The sequence below is a fragment of the Sander vitreus genome, chromosome 21 (assembly GCF_031162955.1).
Source record: "Sander vitreus isolate 19-12246 chromosome 21, sanVit1, whole genome shotgun sequence".
Classification (NCBI taxonomy): domain Eukaryota; kingdom Metazoa; phylum Chordata; class Actinopteri; order Perciformes; family Percidae; genus Sander; species Sander vitreus.
Window position 1 is genome coordinate 18,407,288 of NC_135875.1, and position 21,535 is coordinate 18,428,822.

Genomic DNA, 21,535 nt, shown 5'->3' on the forward strand with positions numbered 1-21,535 from the left:
ATGTTCACACGATTGAGTTAGCATTTACTTCAAAGCACCAAGGTGTCAGTATAGCTTCACTGAGGTGCTAGCACAGGCCTTTAGTCTTGTTTTCACACAAGAAATAGGGTACATTTCTTTACAATGTAACGACAACGCCCAGTCCCATACATTTAAATGTGTGTTTATATATATAAACGTTTATGGATCATAAACCTGCTGGTTTCTACAGCTGAAAACAGTTTACAGTGCCAAGGAGAAAATAAATCGAGCATCAACAAAACTACACATTTCTAAAGGGAATAAGTCATCAACATCCAGCAGTACCTGAGAATGAGAACAGTCTCATTCAAAATACACAAAGAAACAAAACATGCATGCTGGGATGATGCTTAGGTGCATAGCTTTGTGAGGAATTGAACTAAAAGCCCTACCTCCTCAGTCATGCCTGTTTTCAACAGCATGTGAATACACTCCTCGATGGGCGCAGCGATTTCTCTGTTGCTTTGAGACAGATGAGAGAGCAGAGGCTCCCCGTAGACCTTCTGTTTAGGAGGCCCTGCGGAATCAGATAAGCACCAGAGGAAATAAGAACACACGTAGAAATATCGCAGTGACAGTGTTGCAAATAAGCTAGTGCAAACTTCACCTTTTTGACTGTGATTCTCTTTGAGCTCGCTGATGTTTTTGTCCAGGAACTCGTGGGAATGTTTGTGATATTCTGCTTGCAGCTCGAGAAGCTATGGTCGGAGAAACAGGCAAGGTGTCATTTTAAAGATTAAAGATGATTTGTTTGGGCATTTTAATTCCACAGGACAGATGACGACATGAAAGGGGAGAGAGAAGGGGAATGACATGCAGCAAAGGGCCGCAGGTCCGAGTTGAACCCGCGGCCGCTGCGTCGAGGAGTAAACCCCTATATATGGGCGCCTGCTCTACCAACTGAGCTAACCCGGCCACGGGAGAGGTGTAATTTTGATTACACACCTTAGACAAAGAAAGAACAAGTCATGACAACCGCAACTCACACGGATGAAGTAGTTAGCGTAGTCATCTTCTTTAGTTGCAAAGTGATACAGATCTGCAGAGTACTGGTCCTACAGAGACAAGAGAAACAAAGAGGTCAGAGGTCGAGGCTACTGTGCTGCGGCCCAGGTGGTTGTAAGAGAAAACACTAGTACCTTGATACTCTCCAACCTCCTCCAAGCTTCCTCCAGTTCCTCCCTGAGCCCATCCTGCTTAGCCTGGGGACCAGTGCTGGCTTGGCTCCTGACCACACACACACACACGCACGCGCGCACGCACGCACGCACACACACACACACACACACAAATTAGTTGTCGGTGGATAAACTGTAACACACGTAGCCCTGACTGAGGCTGTGTAACTCACCTGGTTCTTGCGTTGTTCCAGTCTGTAGTGAGCTTTGCAAACTGCTTCTTGTTCTTGAGAATCTCTGGTAAATCATCCTAGAAGGGGGAAAAAAACATTTGAAAGAGCTATTGAATATCATTTTTTTCATATTTTGCTATTTTATTTTCATTCAGCTACTGAATTCGTCCTTTCATTTATTATGGCAATATAAAAAATGAACATCGTAATAAGACATTGACACGTGCATACAGTATATACACTTCTAGATGAATACATACTGAGGATGGACAAAATAACACAAACACCCAACAATACAATGTTATGCAATACAAAAGCATCTTAAAAAAAAAGGTCCCGTAGTATGCTCATTTTCAGGTTCATACTTGTATTTGGGGTTTCTACTACATGTTTACATGCTTTCATGTTCAAAAACACTTTATTTTTCTCATACTGTCTGTCTGAGAATACCTGTATTTATCCTCTGTCTGAAACGCTCCACTCTGCCTGTTTAACCCTCCCTCCCGAAAAGCCCCGTCTACTCTGAATGGCTTGCGAGAAAAATATGGCACCATATTTTGCACCAATATTGCACCTTTGCAAAGTTATTCTCAAGCTGTGTGTGAAGATACTAAGATTGGGGTTGGTATATAATGAGCCTGCATGTGACACAGGGAAGGGGAGCCAAGTCTGAATGGCTTGTTGAATCCCATGTTTTCTGATCTAGGCAGCCCACAAAAAAAGAGACTGGGTTGTCTTCTTTCACTATTTGTAATTTGTAAGCACTCCAGATACGTAGATGTATATGCACAAGTACTGAAAAAGTGAGTTTCCCATAATATGTCTGCTTTAAACATTTCTCTATTCCCAAATCCCTCAGTTTATGTTCTGGCGTGTACAGCTGTGGTCAAACCTGCATGTACACACAGGCTGGCTCACATGAAGCACGCCGATCAGAAGTATTCTTTTAGTTTCTGTTCAACAACACGCAGAACAAGCCATTCTCACCTCACTGAGCTTGTTGAGTGGCTCCAGAACATCTTTCTCCACTTTCATTTCAAAGTCTGCCAGCATGCTGGCCAGCATCTTCTCCATGAAACAGCACATCTCCAACACCCTCCTGTCGCACACACACACACACACACACACACACACACACACACACACACACACACACACACACACACACGCACACACGGTCAACTCTTGTCTTGCAATTTATAAACTTTTTCAGATGGATGTCAGAACTAAAAACTATGTTATGTGAGAGATATGTGTTTAATATCTCTCAAATATGAGGGGAAAAAACAGTAAACAAAAAGAGAGAGAAGAGCTTGCAACAAGAACTACATATTCTGAACTGGAATGGATCTCCCTTGGGACTAAAAAAAATTGAAACATTATCATACAGAGTAAGTGACATGTAACTCACATAGCTACTCTTATCAGAGCCTAAAAACTATAAATAATATTATAATAGAATTCCAGTCACAAACTGTAGACTGTGTGTGGGATCCTCTTTCTTTGTCATCCAGAACTGAAAACCACCGTACTAAAGTCATGAGGTTGTCACATGACAGCAGTCAACGCGGCTATCAGTCAAGAGTTCAGGTAAAGAGCACGGAGGGAGGGGTGGATAATAGTCACCTGATAGGGGACTCCGCATCAAAGTCTTTGAGGCTCTCTGCCATGCTTATGGACAGCAGCATCAAGGGGAGCTTTTTCTGTGGACACAGAAGCAGACGTAACACCTCTCCGCAACCAATCAAATGTTTACAGACCTGTCCTCATGGATGCAATAGTTTTACCAGTTGTACCATTCGTTTTTCAGCATCCAGGCCTGTCTGACTCTGCATGCAGCACAGCAGCTTCTTGTGAAGGACCTGAGCCGCCTTCTTGGCCGGTTCCACCCGCTGCTCCACCTTCATTCAGTCAGACACACACACACACACACACAGTAACGCTTTGTGCTGTGTTAACCTGCAGCAAAGCTTGTGAACGTGTTAGCGTCTGATGTTTCCTGTCCTTTTTCGACACAAACTTGTGTTTCAAAAAATGCATGTGGTGGTGATCATATGTGTTTAATGTGTGTGTTTTAAGTTGGTGTGGGGCTCAGTGGCCCTGGTGATCATGACTAAGCAAAAAAAAAAAAAAAAATCAGTAATAATGATTGATGTCTATAAAGCTATAAAGTAATCATGTGTTGATAAGAAGTAATAGTAATAGTAGAATTATAAAGTAGGGATGCTGCAGGGATGAAACAGAATTTTCTCTTTTCCTCACCAAAACCAGGTCCTCGTGTAGAAGTTCAGTGGCATCTTGTGACCTGCAGAAGTGCATGTCGTGTTGGTTAGTGAATATGCAGGCAAACAACCCTGTTGTCAAAACCAGTGGCAAAAACAACTTTGAAACGTGAATATCCTTTTACTTCCGGAAAGAAAGTGAATAAGCATATCTCCCACAATGTCAAACTATTTGTTTAATCTCTATCATGACTGTTAAAAGTCATTTATGAAGCAAAAATGCCAACCGTTTGCTGCTTCTCAAATGTGAGGATTTGCGGTAACACTTTACTTGAAGGTATCTACATAAGAGTGACATGACACTGTCATGAACACATGAACCCTAACCCTGACTTGTCATGACAAAAACCGAATGACACTTAATGACAGAAGCGTTACGTCATAAACGTTTATGACTTGTTTATAATGTTTATGACACGTTCATGACAGTGTCATGTCACTCTTATGTAGAGACCTTCAAGTTCAGTGTAACCGGATTAGCTGCTTTTGCTCTCTCTTATAGTGTTTTTTGGACTGTTATTGGACAAAACACATTTGAGGATGCCATCTTAGAATCGCAAACTTCACTAATAGAGTGTTTCTTAAAGGGACAGTTCACCCCAAAATACTTATCCTCTTACCTGTAGTGCTATTTATCAGTCTAGATTGTTTTGGTGTGAGTAGCTCACTGTTGGAGATATCAGCTGTAAAGATGTCTGCTTTCTCTCCAATATAATGGAACTAGAGGGCTCTTGGCTTGTGGTGACCCGGTTACTCAAGATAAACCAAACCTGGCTGTGAGCAGTTTCATGTAGGAATCTATTTTTCTACTTTCTACAGCCACCAGAAAGAAGTGTACTCATGGACGAGAGTCTCTTGGTCCAACATTGCTAGTTTGTGGAGATTAGTTTATAGATAACCGATACTGGTAGCTCACCTGAGCTAGCTAACACTACAGCTGAGCCGAGGAAGACGGGTATAATGTTTTCATCTTGCACTGAAGATGATAAGGAGACATTGCTTCTGTGTTTCTCAAATGTATTTGGCGTTTTGAGCACCACAAGCCGAGTGCCCTCTAGTTCCATTATATTGGAGGCAGACATCTCTATGGCCAATATCTCCAACACTGGGCTACTCACACCAAAAACAATCTAGATTGATAAATAGCACTACAGGTAAGAGGAAAAATATGTATTTTTGATTTTGGGGTGTTTTGTGAATTGTTCCTTTAAGGAGGCACAGACGTTTTAGGACAGAACTGTGTCATTTGAAGCTTTCTCTGATGATAATGAGAACACTTTGCCTCATGATCATATTTCAAATTAACTTAAAGGTGCAGTAGGTAAGACTTATAAAACTAACTTTCTGTCATATTTGCTGAAACTGACCCTATGTTCCAGTAGAACTACATGAAGCAGGTCATTAAAAAAAATAAATCCAGCTCCTCTGTCACCACCTACAGCCTGTAGTGGGATTTGCAAAAATCCACCGCTCCCTGTTCAGATGCACCAATCAGGGCCAGGGGGGGGGGGTGTCTAACTGTGTGTCAATCACTGCTCATGCACACGCTTTCATTCTCCCTTGTGGGGGGAGGGGCTTAAGATACCGTTTTGGGCTTTAGCGGAAAGGGGGGGAGGGACTGAGAAGTTATCGATGTTCAAATTCTTTGGCTAAGTCCTGGATCTTCACAATCCCACCTACGGCACCTTTAAAACGGAATGCACAAAGAAATAAAGTGATAAAAAAAAAAATGTAAATTTGCTTTTAAAGAATAACAACTATATATTTCACACTAAGTATGAATGGTTTCTATGTTATGCGTTTTACACTTAAAACACAATTAAATGAATGTGCTGCACTCATGTGTTGGAGGGAGAGTCCGAGATACAGGAAGTACGCCTCTTCTCCTCTGAGCTCTCAATATATCTGCCGGCTGACAAGTTAGAAAATGTTTAGACCTGACAGACAAATCGACATGAATCCAGCGATCTAAACCTGGAGCGTAAAGGGCTGCTGCTGGGGTTTTAGTTCAGTACCAGCTCTGCGCAGAGGGACGAGCAGACACACCGTCTCTGCTGCGACGCACAGACGTTTAAAAAAAAAGGAGGGAAGGAGATGGACAGAGAGGTGAAACAAGCCTTCTCTGCAGATTTGAGAACACCAATCTTGTGTGTGTCACACCCAAAAGGAAACCCAACCCAGTTTGCAAAGAGGTCAGATGAGCTTCACGCACCTCCACGGTGTCATTTCTTATTTCCTCCAGTGAACACCTCACATTTCAAAACACAAACAGGAGAATTCCCCCAATGTGTTTGAACCACACACGCCTGTTCCTTTTTTTGCTTTTTCATCTCTCGCTCTCATTTCAACTTTTCCTTTTGGGGCTGAACAAAAAAAATGTGTATTCCAAAAAAATATTCCACTATGTATGTAAAATTACATCAGAGCACATAAGCAGACGTGCATGTATGCTTAAAGAAAAAAGAAAGTTTGTGTCTGTGGAGGCATGTATGTCTACACCAAGTGTTGTTCACTGCTGATATCATGGCGGTTCTACTCCCTGACCAAAGTGACATTAAGAATTATTTGTATCGGAACCTGTATATTGTTACACTTTGGAGTATTCAACTTAAACAAAACTGCTCTATTCGTACATAATGTATTCCTATAGTTACTGTACATGTAAATACTTTAGTGTGTGCATGTGTTTTATTTTTGTGCATATGTGTTTATTTCATCAAAGGTCACAGCGTCAGTAGAACTGGAGGAAGCGCTGCTGTGGTAGGTGAAGCCACGTTGCTCTGCTGCAGATGCACGCGGTGTAGGTTTATTATTAAGTGCGCCAGAGGTAGAGGCAGCACGGTCACACACACACGCACACACCCCCCTTTACCCCTGCTGCATGCACGTTTGTACCAAGAAAACCAGACAGGGTGTAGCTGTCAGTCACTCACACGCACAGATAGAAACTCTCTAGAGGAGAGGTATTTAGCACATGAAAACAAAGTGACACCTACTTGATGGTGGGATTGCTGAAATGTCAAAAAAAACCAAATAAGTTGCAAGAGAGAATTTTTTATTGTGTCAAAGTTTCGTTTCCTCCTAGAGAGATGCCACAATGGCATAAATAGCACCAACTGCTTTTTGGTAGACCACTGCCTTCAGAATGTCTTGCCAACATATACCACCAACTCGACTCAGTTTGTCCCTCTGGCTATAACACCTGAAAGGACCTGGTGGCGGTGGTGGTGGGGGGCACCCAAACAACATGATTCACTTTCAAGAGGAACCAGCAACTGTGTCATTCCAGCTTTTACACCCTTTTTCAACACTGGGTTTGCAACAAAACGAGAACATGGAAACCAAAGAAGAATTCTACATTTCCTCAAAGCAGACTATTAAACGCTGAAACGAAAACCTTTCCAGTATGACAGCAGGTATAACAGGGGCTCCCACGGGCTTTGTGAAAGTCCTTAAAAGTTCCTGGATATGTGGAAAAATTAAACGAAACGTAAAAGTTCTTTATATCTGAAATGATCCATCCTAAGATTCACATTTAGAATCCTGACAAGATGTAGATTCACAGCAGCAGCTTTAAAGAGAAACAATGAGCCAGCAAGTGACAGTTATGGGAAGAGGGTACATTATAAGAAAGTGTAACTGTTGCATAAGTGGAGAAGAGTGAAGGCAGTCAAACGGTCGGTTTTACGGCAATATCTTTCTAAAGTCTGATGACATGAGTCACTGTAATAAGCTACTGGTCATTCCAGACCAAGTGTTCTGCCTTGAACAAGGGTGCATTTTATTGCTTATGAATTCAACTTTTTCATTTATAAGACGAAGATTGTGTTTCTTTCTTCATTAAAAGGTTACACGGTGATGCTTTAAAACACAAAGAGAAATTACAATCAATCAAACCGTGATTTCAAAATCCTATCCTACACCAAAACATGCAACTTTAGGGTCCTTAAAAGCTCGAGTTCTGTGTACATGCGAGTGTGAGAGCCTTGGTGTCCATCATACAGTTTCAATCCAACGTATTCCACACGACTCAGAAGAGAGATATATTAGATTTAAAGCACTTACTTTGCCGCAGAGCCAAACTGCATGAGGATGCTCAGGGACTGGCGCAGCATGCTGGCAATGGAGTCAGACCAGCTTCTCTACCCAACCTTCTCAGTCCTGCTCAGCCCCGCGAGGTATCCTGCTCCAGTCGTCCAGCTGTGCTACTTCATCAGGGGAAAGAAGGTACACGCAGGTCGCCTCTTTGGTCGTTTGTTGTTTTAGTGCGTTTATGTGTGTGTGTGTGTGTTTTGGCAGTTTTCGTTCTCCTTTCAGGAGTGTGCTCTAAAGCCACATCGAACACAAGTCAGTGAATGAGGAAGTTGCACTGTGTCAGCTGTGAGGGGGAAGAGAGATTTTCTTTCAGATTTGACTGTCACACTATGATTTTAAACTTAGCCAATGCAGACATTCCACTGCGATGCATTCACAGGGGAGAAGAAGTGATTTGTGTTTACGGTATTAACCCTGAGATTATAAAAAGGCATAATGGCAGAACATTTGGTTTTTATTCAGTTTTTCAGCCAAAAAAGTACTTTATCCTCCAACTTTATGAGAGGGTAAATCTATATGTCGTATTTATTATTTGCAGATTTGCATCCCATGATGAATGAAGCTTACACTTCCTCAGGCTGTGGTTAGTATGTACTTCTGTAACTGCTATCTGTAAGTGCTAGAGTTAAATGGATGTAAAAAGGCCAAAAAGAGGAAACTATTATTGCTGCTGCTGGGGGTAGCAATAAATAATTTTTTTCTATTAAGTTTATTTAAATGTTGCTCTTTCAAAGCCTTTTTGTTGAACTTAGGCCTCTTTATATATATATATATATATATATATATATATGGGATGATTTGAGCTATGTGACGTTAAAAGGTTGTTTTAGTCCTGCAACAGAAAACTCAGATTGGCCATAGTCCTCAAAAATCAACCGGAGTTTAAAATTACAACACAAAGAAAGCGGAAGGTAACGGACATCCAGGTGAAAAGAGTGACATCCGGTGGAATTTCCGGCAGAACGAGAGCAATCCTGGAAGTGCAACGTGGTGGATATAGACTATGCTTTATCCTGCTGGAAGCAGCCATTAGAAGATGGGATGGACACGGTCAACAATAATATTTAGGTAGGCTGTGGCATTTTAAACTATGCTCAATTGGTACTGAGGGGCCATGCTCTCATGTTGTTTACGCCAAATTCTGAGCCTAATGTGAATGTTGTAGTACAAATCAAGACTCATCAGACCAGTAAATGTTTGTCCAATCCGTTCAGAGATGCTCTAGTGAGTACCTTGGTTGTAACGAGTGGTTATTTGAGTTACTGTTGCCTTTCTATCCGCTCAAACCACTCTGGCCATTCTGCTCTGCAAACTCAACAAGCTATTTTCGACAAGAGAACTGCCATCACTGGATATTTTCTTTTTTTTTTTTTTTGACCATTCTCTGTAAACCCAAGAGATGGTTGTGTTAAAAACCCCAGTAGATCTCGTTTCTAAATTACTAAAACCAGCCCATGTGGCACCAACAACCATGCCACATTCAGTCACTTTTCTTCTCCATTCTGATGCTGTTTGAAGTTCAGCAGATCATCTTGATCATAGGTGCCTCTCATGTCACTTAAATTGCCTGCTCGACTCCTCCTCTTGCCTCCCTTCCCCACGTCTTAGTCCCTCCCACTGAGGAGGCACGAGAGAGACGCGAGAAAATGATCGGAGGAGAGAGGAAACAAGCAAATGTGTTTTAGAGAGATGAGACGTCCTTTTTCCTGTGAAGCGTCACATGAATACGTCAATTGTTTGGGCTGAGTTAGCAACTCCTTCAGCTGCATGGCTTCCGGGAAGGCTGCTCTCGTGTATCCTCGCCTATAGCTCCTCGATGATCCCTCCTCGATGCTCGCTCGTTGCTCCTCGGGGCAGAAATAAGAGCTTTGAGACGGCCTTCACCGAGGAGGGACAGAAGAACAACTTCCGGTTCAGCCGAGGAGTCGAGGAGCTATCAAATGACATGAGATGCAGCTCATGTCTACGTGCCTAAATGCATTGAGCAGCTGCCACGCGATTGGCTAATTACATAGCGTTGACGAGCAGTTTAACAAGCGGAACTTAGTGTCCAGTGAGTATTCATACTTCGATTCGCCAGATGTGTACAGATTAATTTTGACAAAAAGCCTTGTTAAATGTTCCAAGTTTCGGTATATTCGGTGTATAATAAAGTTAAACAAACAGGATGCGATATACCTGCAATTTCAACCCTGAAACATTTTTAGTGAACAGTACAGGCCGAGTCATGGCTCTGCAGTATGTATGAGCTATTAATCTTTACGAGTGCTTCTGTGGCTAATTGGATTGTGGTAAAACGGCATTGGCCAAACATGGCAGTGCATCAAGAGCTGCACACAGATGTTCGGGTGGAGGTTGTAACCCTGGTGACTGCCAGATGCTGCAGTCTAGTGGTTGCAACAGCAAAATGCACCGAGCTAACAACAATGGCCTGTCCTGTCTGGCGTCATACCAGTCTTTAAGTTGTTTTTGGATCTGACAGCATCCAGGGTTCAAAGTTAATTTTTTTTTTTTCAATTGCCCAAAGTAAATTTTTACTGGTACCTATACAATTTTTTAATTCTTCACTAGTGTTCAAATAACTCTGAAGACATTCCTTTGAAAAATGATCCACTTTTCTCTGCCTTGGACTCAAAACTTCGCAAAACATTGTAGTCGTTTTATCGACATCTTCTACTGCCTCCAAAGAAAATTCCTTCCAGGACGCTTGAAACACTCTTTCGCTTTATCTCGTACGCATCCATCATCTTCTTATTTTCCAACAAGACAGCCGCCAGTCGCACATCAATAGCGTCAATTTAATCTCACATTGCCAGACCTTCCTCCACAGCGCTGCGCAGGAGGGTCTGGCTAATCCACACAGCATTCCTGGATGGGAGAAAAAAAATTGCTCCGATTTATTGAAATTTCTTTAAACCAATCACAATTGTCTTGGGGCGGTGCTAAGCGCCAGATGGAGCCTCTGCAAAATAGCCTCGGGGAAGGAGTTGTTTTGGTGGAACACGTGTACCTTAAAAAGTTGTTTGTGTCGTGCAACAGAAAACTCAGATTGGACAGATAGTCTAGCTAGCTGTCTGGATTTACCCTGCAGAGATCTGAGGAGAAGTTAACCAGAGTCCTCAGAAATCCACCGGAGATTAAAATGCCAACACGAAGAAAGCGGGAGGTGACGGTCATCCGGACAAAATGAGGGACATCCGGCGATATTTCCGGCGGCACCTGAACAATCCCGGAAATAAAACATTGTCGATATAGAGCAGCGTCAACTCAATTCTTGATTGGCCACCGGCACATTCAAATCAAATCGTTCAACAAGCATTCTACGACGTGGGCAAGGGGAGGGGAGAACGACAGCGTAATTTATGATACGATTATGATGGAACGGGCAAGTGGGTTGTTGTTTACTTGACCCCGGGAATCCTTAATGTTGGACCCTGGTGTCAAAACTGAGGTTAAAAATACACAACAGAATGAATCAGAAGAACTACAAATTCTGGCTGCTTCAGGCAAATGACAAAAAAAAAAAAAATCATTTACAAATTTGAATATAAAAACACAACAGTCACTTATTAATGAATTTATTTTTAAAAATGACTTCAAATACATGATGGAAAAGAAAAAAAAAACTTGAATATAATTTTACGCTGTGGCTACACTTCTCACACCTTGGGGTTTCAATGGTTTGTTCTTTAATCTAGCTATAGGGATCACTGTTTTCCTGATCAAGGCATTTCCAAACCCCCCCCACATACAGAGTTACCAGTTCATCATGTACACTTGTGCAGTCTAAACAATACAAAAGCCCTACAAGTAAATCCTCTTGTTGTAAAGTGTATATAATGAGTTTTTTTGTTTACGCTGTCAGAGAGCTAAGCTGTCTGTGGTCAGTTTGGAGACCGTTATTAGTGGTGCCTATGTAAAGGATTGCATTAGCTTTTAAGTGTACCTAATAAACAACTCAACGTAGGTTCTTTGTAGGCCTTTTATTACAGGAGAAAGACAGTGAACTGGTCTTGTGTAAACTTTGTAAAAGGCAACAAAAGACACAATCCGTCCTATAGAACCACAGAGGACCCCATCAGAAACAGGGCAAGGCCACAGTTACTGAGGCAGGTTTGAGACAATGCTTTCCAGCACTGATGTCCAACAACTTAAAAATGCTTATTCTAGGCAACTCAAGTAATATTCCAGGTGCTTTGAGCAAAGGATTACAAAACACACTCTGAAACACTTTTGAACTGACAGCAATAAGAGGATTCAAGTGAGCAACGTGTCAATTTAGAGGGGAAAAGATCCATGAAAAAGCAAAAGAAACTAAAGATGTTCTACTTTCTAGACATGTTGAGGGCAGCTAATTTTTCCCACGGTGAATTTCCTATTGAAAAACAATAAAATAAGGAGATCAAAACATGGCAAAACCAACACCGGAACAAAAAGAAGCTGGCCGAGAATGCAGAATAGTCATGTTTGGATGATGGAAAGGGGGGGGGGGGGGAACTCATATCTTTAGAAAATTATACCAATGTCTTGTGTAACATGTCCACAAATACTAGAACTACATTGTATAATTCCTATATATCAGTTTATCCTCTGAAGTGTTCCTTTTCTCCATCTGTCACTGATTTGCCTTCTTACAAAAACAGGCGAGATGGAAGGAAAAGCCCCATGCACGCTCACTGTAATTCCTGTTCAGTCGTTAAGTAAACTTGTATTAGGTGACCTTGTAAAAATGTGTGACTCAAACGGAATGGAATTAACTTCAGCCGCTTCAGAATTAAAACCCTGCTGGGCGGGGAGGAGTAAAGAGGCAGTGAAGCACTTGGTAAACCTGCGATTGTCTCCTCGCGAGGAAGAAAACTAGAGGCATCCCAAATGTTGCATTCCTTTTTATCTCACTTTGATCCACCCGTTTTCCCCCGTCCTGACCACCTGTTAAGGAGGACCCACGCCCCTCTGATTTGAAATGAGGGACAGGAGTTCAGGAGCACTCCTGATCCGACGCCGTTGGTATTGGTCCCCCTCCCCGTTCTCCACCTCTCCTGCTCTCTCCATCCCTCCGAGACTGAAGTGCGTGTTGAAGCCTTCAGATGGAGGACTAGCGCTTTGCTTTGGAGTCTTCAGCATCTTTAAAAATGGAAAAAAATAAGAAGCAACATAGAGAATTGTGTAAAGCTGCGTTCCAAATCACGTACCTTTTCTTTGTGCTCTTAGTGCGTACTGTAGCTGCCCTTAAGTATAAAGTACGTACCGTTGCATGCAGTATGCTTACAATTGGAACATACTACTTTAATATACACAGGGATCAGACGCATTTTAACCAATACTTTTCCATGACGTTTTGGCAAATTTCCATGACTATGTATTCCTGAAAATGTCAGTCGACATTATACAATAAGAATACAAATCTGTGTTAAAGTTTACCCTCAGAGGTTTAACAATAAAATGAATGACATAGTGGGATTTGTAATATCGCGCCCCAAATAGAACGTTGAGGTTAGGACGACGTGAAATACATTTATGAATCACATATTATTATGCTGTGTTAAAAAAAAACTTTCCAGGCCTGGAATTTGCATTTTTTTTAAATTCCATAACTTTTCCAGGTTTTTTCAAAACGTATGAACCCTGTATACAACACTGAGTATGTTTACATGCACACCAATATTCCACTATTATTCCGAATGTGACAATATTCCGAATTTGATACAGGTCACGTGAACAGCACATTCCGGTTGGATATTCCGAATGAGGCCTTTTTCCGAATATAGCATTTTCCGATAAAGACGTGGGATATTCCGGTATTATTCGGGTTTTAGAGGCATTCTTTGCACATGTATACAGCGCATTCGGAATATGCGTCTCAATCTGGGTTTTTAACTGCAGTTTACAGCCTCTTGCCTGTTTACGGCTACAGTCAGCTCTGTGCGTTGCTATGGTAGCTGTACACAAACCAACCAGCCAACAGTTTGCAAGACTGCAGATCCAATAAGGAGCTACTTTTAAACATTATCAAAGACTTGGACATTAACAGGTGTTTTTGGATATTCGCACACATCGCTACGCCGACCTTTTCGAGAAGCTGGTTGAAGGAATGAAAGAGGGACGCTGTGTTCGCACGGTCCAACAAGTCCTCCACCGCTGCTAAACTTTGAACAAATTGTATTTTGCACGGCTACATGTAAACGTGAATATTAGTGGCATAATCAGCCAAGTAAACAGCTTAGTCGGAATATCGTCTTTCGGAATAAGGGCGAAAAACTGATTATGTGCATGCAAACGTAGTCAGTGTGCCTTGAACTTTGACCCTCTTGCTCATATATGCTACGCAGACGATTGTGTGTCAGAATAACCAGAAAAGCATGCTGGCTTGCATACAGCAAAAAGCGACCAGATGCTGTAGGACATCCTGGATTCTTTGGCACACTACATTTGACAAAATGTATTGGGACTTAACTACACTAAAACACATTTAACTAAACACTAAACTAAATTCATTTGCATGTTCTGGCCTGGGGACCTGTCTGTGTGTACACAGTAGATGTATGAACAAATCCTCAAGCTGAACTGAGAATAAGAAATCATTAGTCAGACGTGATTATTGCTGATGTGTGTACAGATGTGAGTTTTGAGCTAAAAGCAAATCGAACTGAGGGGAAATCTGCTTAATTTCCACCTCTAGCACACAAAGGCTGTAACTTCACAGAACTGTTCGGTGTGTAAATTGTTGTGTCGTCTCACCTTTCCTGAGTTCGTCTCTCTTCTTGGCAGCATCCTCCCTCTGTTTCTTGATGATGGCCAGTCTGGCCAGGTCGGCCCTGGCCTGATCAGTCTTCCCCTCAAGATGGAGCTTCATGTAGCGCTCCTTTGATTTCTGCTTCTCGATCTCCTCTCTGTGAAAAAGGAAGAGGAGGGCATACACATAAGCATAAGGAATACTCAACCAGACTAAAAAGCCTGGTGCCAGCAACAAATATAGCATTTCAGGAGCTAAACAAAACACAATAGCACAAATACAAACATTCCTTTCCTGAGTGACACCTACCTCTCCCGGCGAGACAGCTCTCTGGGAGCACTGACGTCTAATTCAGTCACCTTCTTGCTCTTCTGAGACACACGGTTGGGATTCTCAATCTCTATAAGGCCCTCCACCCCACTCCTCTTCCTCTGTGTGCAAAAACAAACAAAATTGTAAGATCAGTGAGGCATGTAAACGCAGTGTTTCGCGCAGCACTTTGCAGTTTAGGCGGCCCGCCTTAACTGAGTCTTCAAAAAAAAATTATATATACAGTGGGGCTCGAAAGTTTGGGCACCCCAGGTAAAAATTTGTATTAATGTGCATAAAGAAGCCAAGAAAAGATGGAAAAATCTCCAAAAGGCATCAAATGACAGATTAGACATTCTTATAATATGTCAAAAAAAGTTAGATTTTATTTCCATCATTTACACTTTCAAAATAACAGAAAACAAAAAATGGCATCTGCAAAAGTTTGGGCACCCTGCAGAGTTTATAGCATGCACCGCCCCCTTTGGCAAGTATCACAGCTTGTAAACGCTTTTTGTAGCCAGCCAAGAGTCTTTCAGTTCTTGTTTGAGGTATCTTCGCCCATTCTTCCTTACAAAAGTCTTCCAGTTCTTTGAGATTTCTGGGCTGTCTGTCACGCACTGCTCTTTTAAGGTCTATCCACAGATTTTCAATTATGTTGAGGTCAGGAGACTGTGAAGGCCATGGCAAAACCTTCAGTTTACGCCTCTTGATGTAATCCACCGTGGATTTTGAGGTGTGTTTAGGATCATTATCCATTTGTAGAAGCCATCCTCTCTTTAACTTCAGCTTTTTCACAGATGGCATCAAGTTAGCGTCCAAAATTTGCTGAAATTTTTATTGAATCCATTTTTCCTTCTACTCGTGAAATGTTCCCTGTGCCACTGGCTGCAATACAACCCCAAAGCATGATTGATCCACCCCCATGCTTAACAGTTGGACAGAGGTTCTTTTCATTAAATTCTGTGCCCTTTCTCCAAACGTGCCTTTGCACATTCCGGCCAAAAAGTTCTATTTTAACCTCATCGGTCCACAGAACTTGTTTCCACAATGCATCAGGCTTGTCTATATGTTCATTTGCAAACTTCAAACGCTGATTTTTTGTGGTGAGGACGTAGAAGAGGTTTTCTTCTGATGACTCTTCCATGAAGACCATATTTGTTCAAGTATCTCTTTATAGTGGAATGGTGTACCACAACTCCAGTGTCTGCCAGATCTTTCTGGATGGATTGTGCAGTCAAACGTGGGTTTTGACTTGCTTTTCTCACAATCCTGTGAGCTGTTCTGTCTGATATTTTTCTTGGTCTTCCAGATCTTGCTTTAACTTCCACTGTTCCTGATGACTGCCATTTCTTAATTACATTCCGAACAGAGGATATTGGCATCTGAAAACGCTTTGCTATCTTCTTATAGCCTTCTCCTGCTTTGTGAGCGTCAACTATTTTCAGTTTCAGTTTTCTAGACAACTGCTTAGAAGAACCCATTGTGCTGATTGTTGGGGCAAGGTCAGATGAGTCTGGGCATTTAAAACCTTTGAGATTGACATCACCTGGTCTTTCCAGACGATGATTGAGAACAATCCATGACACTGTCAGATCTCAGCTTTCCAAAGGGGGCGGTGCATGCTATAAACTCTGCAGGATGCCCAAACTTTTGCAGACGCCATTTTTTGTTTTCTGTTATTTTGAAAGTGTAAATGATGGAAATAAAATCTAACTTTTTTTTGACATATTATAAGAATGTCTAATCTGTCATTTGATGCCTTTTGGAGATTTTTCCATCTTTTCTTGGCTTCTTTATGCACATTTATACAAATTTTTACCTGGGGTGCCCAAACTTTCGAGCCCCACTGTATGTATGTATGTATGTATGTATGTATATATATATAGCAAGTCGCATCAACACAATCTGTAGGAAACAAGGTAACGGCGAGTTGTAAAGATACCACCAATCACAACGGAAAGAGCATTTGCTGGCATTGAGTGTAACTGTCATTTATTCACATTTAAAAAGGGATAAATCGTCATTTCACCGTCGCGTGTGCGTCTGAGTTTGTCAACAAATGTGCGGCAGCTGGGGCATGCCCGGGCAGAGACGGGGTGAGTGGACTTACCGGAGCGTTGCCATACGGCAGGCAGAGAAAATGTTATCTATATTAATATATCTATCTATCTCTATCTATTCTTCACATCAGTGAGGCTTTCGTCTCTTGTTTCAACGAAGTGATTACATGACGAAGTGACTGGAAATCACCTCTCACGCGTGGATTCTCAACGTCCCGGCTGTTGCCCAGTCTTTGAGACACAGCCGTTTTGTTTTTTAATCACTACACGCGGTTCACAATACACGGTTAGTTAGCGTAGTTACACACAGTGAAATCACATGTCCTGTTTTTATTTCACGCATACCATCTGCTGGAGTGAGTGAAGCTATGGGCTGAGCTCTGTTATCTCAGCGCAGTTTGTTTTGGAGAAGAGTTGTCAGGCAAAGTGGAAGAGAGCGTGTCACGGAGGGTAATGGGAGCAATGCCAGTAAAATTGTTATAGCATTTTTTTTTGAAAATAGTTTGAGCTTAAAATTGCAACTGTTATTTTGAAAAGCTGGTTATTTATTAATTATTATTTAAATTTAATATTTAGTGTAGTGTGTAGTACAGAGTCTGCACTACAGAGATGTATTAATTATATATTTAAATTTGATCTTTAGGTTAGTGTGTACTAGTACAGTGGCAACTAACACTCAACCATTGTTTGGGTGCAGTTTTGTCCTTCAAAAAACACATTTCCAGACACATTTGATCATTCACTGTGTACTTTCTAATTCCCTCTGATGCCAAAAGTCAACAATGTTACATAAGGATACTGGAAGCAGTTACAAATGAGTTAAGCTGAAAACCTTTCAGCAAGGCCAAACACTAAACATTAGGTGTCAGTCCTTCAACCCCACCAAGTTCTAGGCCAAGCCAACATTATAACCCCGCTCTCACTCACCTCAGTATCGTCGTCACTGCTGCTCTCTTCCTCAGAATCGGCAGAGTCCACCTTCTCTGCACCAGGATTTTCGTCCTGTAAACATACACATTTAATCACACCAGACCTGGGGGATGTTTCACAAAAGCAGAATTTATAAATCCAGGATCACCGATAAAGCGAGACTTGACCGAGTCTAATCTGTGCAGCGACTAGGCCGAGCCAGGCGGAGGAGGAGCGACCAGGTCCAGCCAGGCTGAAGTAATTCGCATAGATGTGCGTTCACGGTTTTCCTTAACAGACCGCGAAGTCGATCACAGATTTACTGATGCTACAATGGAGAATACACATTGTACATATTTTATACAGAGTGAGCAGCAGCTTCTTGTGGAAGTATGATAACGTGAAACACTATTTGTAAAAAAATAAACACGGGTGCTGTAATGTAACGGCAAGAAAAAGAGTGGCAGACGACCGCGGACCGACTGAATGCTTAAGTAGCCTAAATATATACATAACTGACCACTGCTCTGAACTGAAACCGTCATAATCATACCATTCAAGGAGTTAGGCTACTAATCATTTGCACAAATTAACAGTTGTACTCTTTGTCTTAAAAGTGAGCAGAAGATAGTTACTCAGGAAATTTACCATGAAGATCAATTACAACAACGCTAGAATATGATGCACAAATATCTCTTTCACTCTGTTTCTGCCTCTCTCTCATGGGCTAAAATATAAATGACCTAAGTCATATTAACTTCCACTGCTCGCTTTTAAATTGCAAATGACAAGTGACTCATTGAATGGTTTCAGTTAAGAGCAGTAGTTCATAAATGTATATTTTTAGACTATCATTCAGTCGGTCCGCTATTATCTGCCATGCTTTTTCGCACGTTTTGTTTTTATAGAGTTATACGAGTTTCCTTCTTTACTATATGCTTTGCTCCCTCGTATATATGGAGATAGAAAAGAAAGACACTGAAGAAATTGGACTCTAAAATCTAGAAACTATAAATATAATTAAGTGATAAATATAATGCACACTGTAAACATGACTACAACACAGTGTATTCATCAGTTATTTCCCCCCAGCAAAACATTAAGTCAAAAACCATTGAGGTGTCCTCTCCCTGTTGTTACATGAACGTAGCCTACACTATATAGTTACTGGTCCAGTTAACTAAGACTATAATTAAGGAGGAATGTACAATTAGGATAGGTTTTTATAATTGTACAATCCTCCCAATTTATAGTCCCAGTTTACTGGACAACACAAATTGTGTGCTAAGAATGCCAATTTATTGAATCCTTTATTGTTAAATACAAAAAAACATCAATCATATCAACCAAAAATAATTTAAGGTCCACTATAGAAACACACATGTAGAGCACTTTATATATTGCCCTTAGTAACTGACTTCATTTAAAAACACATTTGGCAACTGTCATGATATATGCACCAAACTTCTAACAATATGAACAGCAGTCTTCATGCAGCAATATAACAGTAAGAATGACTGTCACATGAATAATTATGGTCACAACTTTAAATAATAACAGTACTTAAATGACCAGCAATATGCACATGTATTTTAATGCACGATGATAACAATACGGTAATATATACCACTGCTGAGTGAACAGAAAAGGCTCCAGGATGAATAAATCGTGGCTGTTAGCCTGGTCGTGAGCAGGCTAGCTGTAAAGAATACATCTCCATGGTAACTTAGGTGCCTCTGCTTTTGTGAAACCGAGTCAAGGCTCAAAGTGAGCCAGGATAACCAGGAAATTCCAGCTTAATCCCTTATCTTTTTGTTTTGTGAAATAGCCCTCTGGTTTGAAAGTAACTCCATGTCTGCCACAAAGATCTTTCACTTACCAACTCTTTCTGCGCCTTCATCTGTCGGTCTATCTCCTCAGGGTTGCTGAACTGCTTCCCCCTGCCCTTGTGGCCTCTTTTCCCTGTAACACAGTTGTAAGAGCTGTTACTGCCAAATCAACTGTATCCACAAATATGTGTTTTTGAAGTTTGTCCGTTCTACAAGTTGTCAACAGTGGTCAATCACAAAGTGGATGGAATCGTTTTCAGTACAGGGACATATTGCATTGCATTCATGTTACATCCACTCAACAACAGTAACAACTTTACAAAGTAATGCTTTCCCCCAGGCGCTGTATACATGTGTGTCCACTGCTCCTAATGCTTAGAATGGGTTAAATGCAAAGATCGAATTTCACTACATTGTACTGTTAGCTGTGTGTGACGATTAAGAATAACGGGTTTTTGTTTTTAACGTGATTAAATATGTGGGTATTGAATTAATACTGTGTTGGTGGCGCTTTTTGTGGATACTGAGAGGACCGGACTAGACACTATGACCATTTCGTCATTTAAGACTTTGCGATGGTGCAATATTAGCCAGATCATGTGGCGCAGCAGGTGTTGCTGTTTTTATGTACACCCGTTACTAACCAGGTCTGGATGATAAGATCCCAATACATTTTAGATCTGTTATTAGAATTCTACATTGAAGTTCTGCTTTTTGCAAAGTGTGAATAGGTGAATAGACAGCGATAGTGTGTCTGTGTGGTGCGAGAGCGGTCACATATGACGTACACCGAGGGCCAGCTACCTTCACGGAAAATGGCATGGCTAGTTGGCTGTTATGGCGACATGACAGCAAAAACAGCCAGATACAAAGCTAGTGAATACTTTAACAAAATACTTATGAACGAACCTGATGATAGTGATAACAGATATCTACCAGGAATTTAAATAAATGTACGTAAAGCGGTCTAACGTTAACGTTCCTGTTGTGCACATGGTGCTGACGGTTAACGTTGAACAAAAATGGCCAGAAATCGAACCATTCAAACCGTTCAGATTCTGAAATTACCAACAGGTGTTCGTGTGAAGGTATTAATTATTCACTATTGGTACATTGTGTATCTTTCCTGAATCGCTCATACCCGCAAATACACTGTGCTAACCGGTTAGCATGCTAAAAGCTAAGCATGTGAGAGTTCAACGGGAATTTACACTACTGTAGCTAACAATTCGCTAGCTAGAATTAGCTTGCTAAACATTAGCATGTTACATTTATTTGAATATTAACACTTACCGCCCCGTGGCATTATTAAAAGTGATGTGTATACAGATCAAGTCCGCTACTATATCGCGAAATAATCTGACAATAATACAAACAAAACCGGCGGTTTAAAGTGCTGAAAAAAAAAAAAGCCCAGAAACTACTTCGTCTCTCCCGCTGTCGGATACACAACCGCAAACGCTGCAATAACTCACGATATCATGCGCCTGCGCAGTTAGGACCATTCAACCAATCGCTGCACTGCGCATTTGACTGACATGCATATCCACCAATTACCTTCTTCTTCTTATTCCATCAATTTCTTCATTTTGTTTCAACTATCCAGATTAAGTAGAGTACTAGATTAACACCAATTACCGAAAGAGAGTAAAACTAATTTATAAAAGGCCGTACCTTTCACTGACATGAACCCATTTTTGATTTTGAATACACAATATTATCAATGCTCAGTTCTACTATAAAATAAGTTCTAATATAAATACATGTTTACACAAAGAAATTGAAATTCCAAACTACATTTCACAAGGGACAGAGATATGATAATTACATCATAGTATACTCAGCAAAAAAATAAACGTCCTCTCACTTTCAACTGCTTTTATTTTCAGCCAATTTAACATGTATAAAACTTTGTATGAAGATAATAAAATTCAACTACTAAG

The 21,535-nt window shown here is 41.1% G+C and overlaps 2 protein-coding genes across 2 annotated transcripts in view; both read right to left on the minus strand.

Annotated features, from left to right (window-relative positions):
* sh3bp1 (SH3-domain binding protein 1) overlaps positions 1 to 8,032 on the minus strand; it is a 15,882-nt gene extending 7,850 nt beyond the window's left edge. The window contains exons 1-10 of the mRNA XM_078279847.1: positions 7,720 to 8,032; positions 3,635 to 3,677; positions 3,169 to 3,273; positions 2,999 to 3,075; positions 2,360 to 2,471; positions 1,373 to 1,449; positions 1,161 to 1,248; positions 1,008 to 1,076; positions 629 to 719; positions 414 to 538 (exon numbers count right to left, since the gene is read on the minus strand). Of these exons, the coding sequence (XP_078135973.1) occupies positions 414 to 538; positions 629 to 719; positions 1,008 to 1,076; positions 1,161 to 1,248; positions 1,373 to 1,449; positions 2,360 to 2,471; positions 2,999 to 3,075; positions 3,169 to 3,273; positions 3,635 to 3,677; positions 7,720 to 7,769 (837 nt within the window). The 5' untranslated portion in view covers positions 7,770 to 8,032. The remainder of the gene's footprint in view (positions 1 to 413; positions 539 to 628; positions 720 to 1,007; positions 1,077 to 1,160; positions 1,249 to 1,372; positions 1,450 to 2,359; positions 2,472 to 2,998; positions 3,076 to 3,168; positions 3,274 to 3,634; positions 3,678 to 7,719) is intronic.
* Positions 8,033 to 11,311: 3,279 nt separating this feature from the next.
* On the minus strand, positions 11,312 to 21,063 carry pdap1a (pdgfa associated protein 1a). Its single transcript, XM_078279266.1, has 6 exons — positions 20,886 to 21,063; positions 19,643 to 19,725; positions 17,782 to 17,856; positions 14,792 to 14,913; positions 14,488 to 14,639; positions 11,312 to 12,873 (listed from the first exon to the last, which is right to left on the minus strand). Exons 1-6 carry the CDS (start codon positions 20,896 to 20,898, stop codon positions 12,845 to 12,847), a joined length of 474 nt encoding a protein of 157 aa, XP_078135392.1. The 5' UTR covers positions 20,899 to 21,063; the 3' UTR covers positions 11,312 to 12,844.
* Positions 21,064 to 21,535: the final 472 nt, after the last annotated feature.

Excerpts from the sequence above, each read along its gene's own strand:
- pdap1a (XM_078279266.1), bottom strand. Across the intron at positions 17,857-19,642 it reads TGAAGGCGCAGAAAGAGTTG|GACGAAAATCCTGGTGCAGA; the intron begins GTAAGTGAAAGA and ends GTATGTTTACAG. Across the intron at positions 14,914-17,781 it reads GCAGTGACGACGATACTGAG|AGGAAGAGGAGTGGGGTGGA; the intron begins GTGAGTGAGAGC and ends TTTTGCACACAG.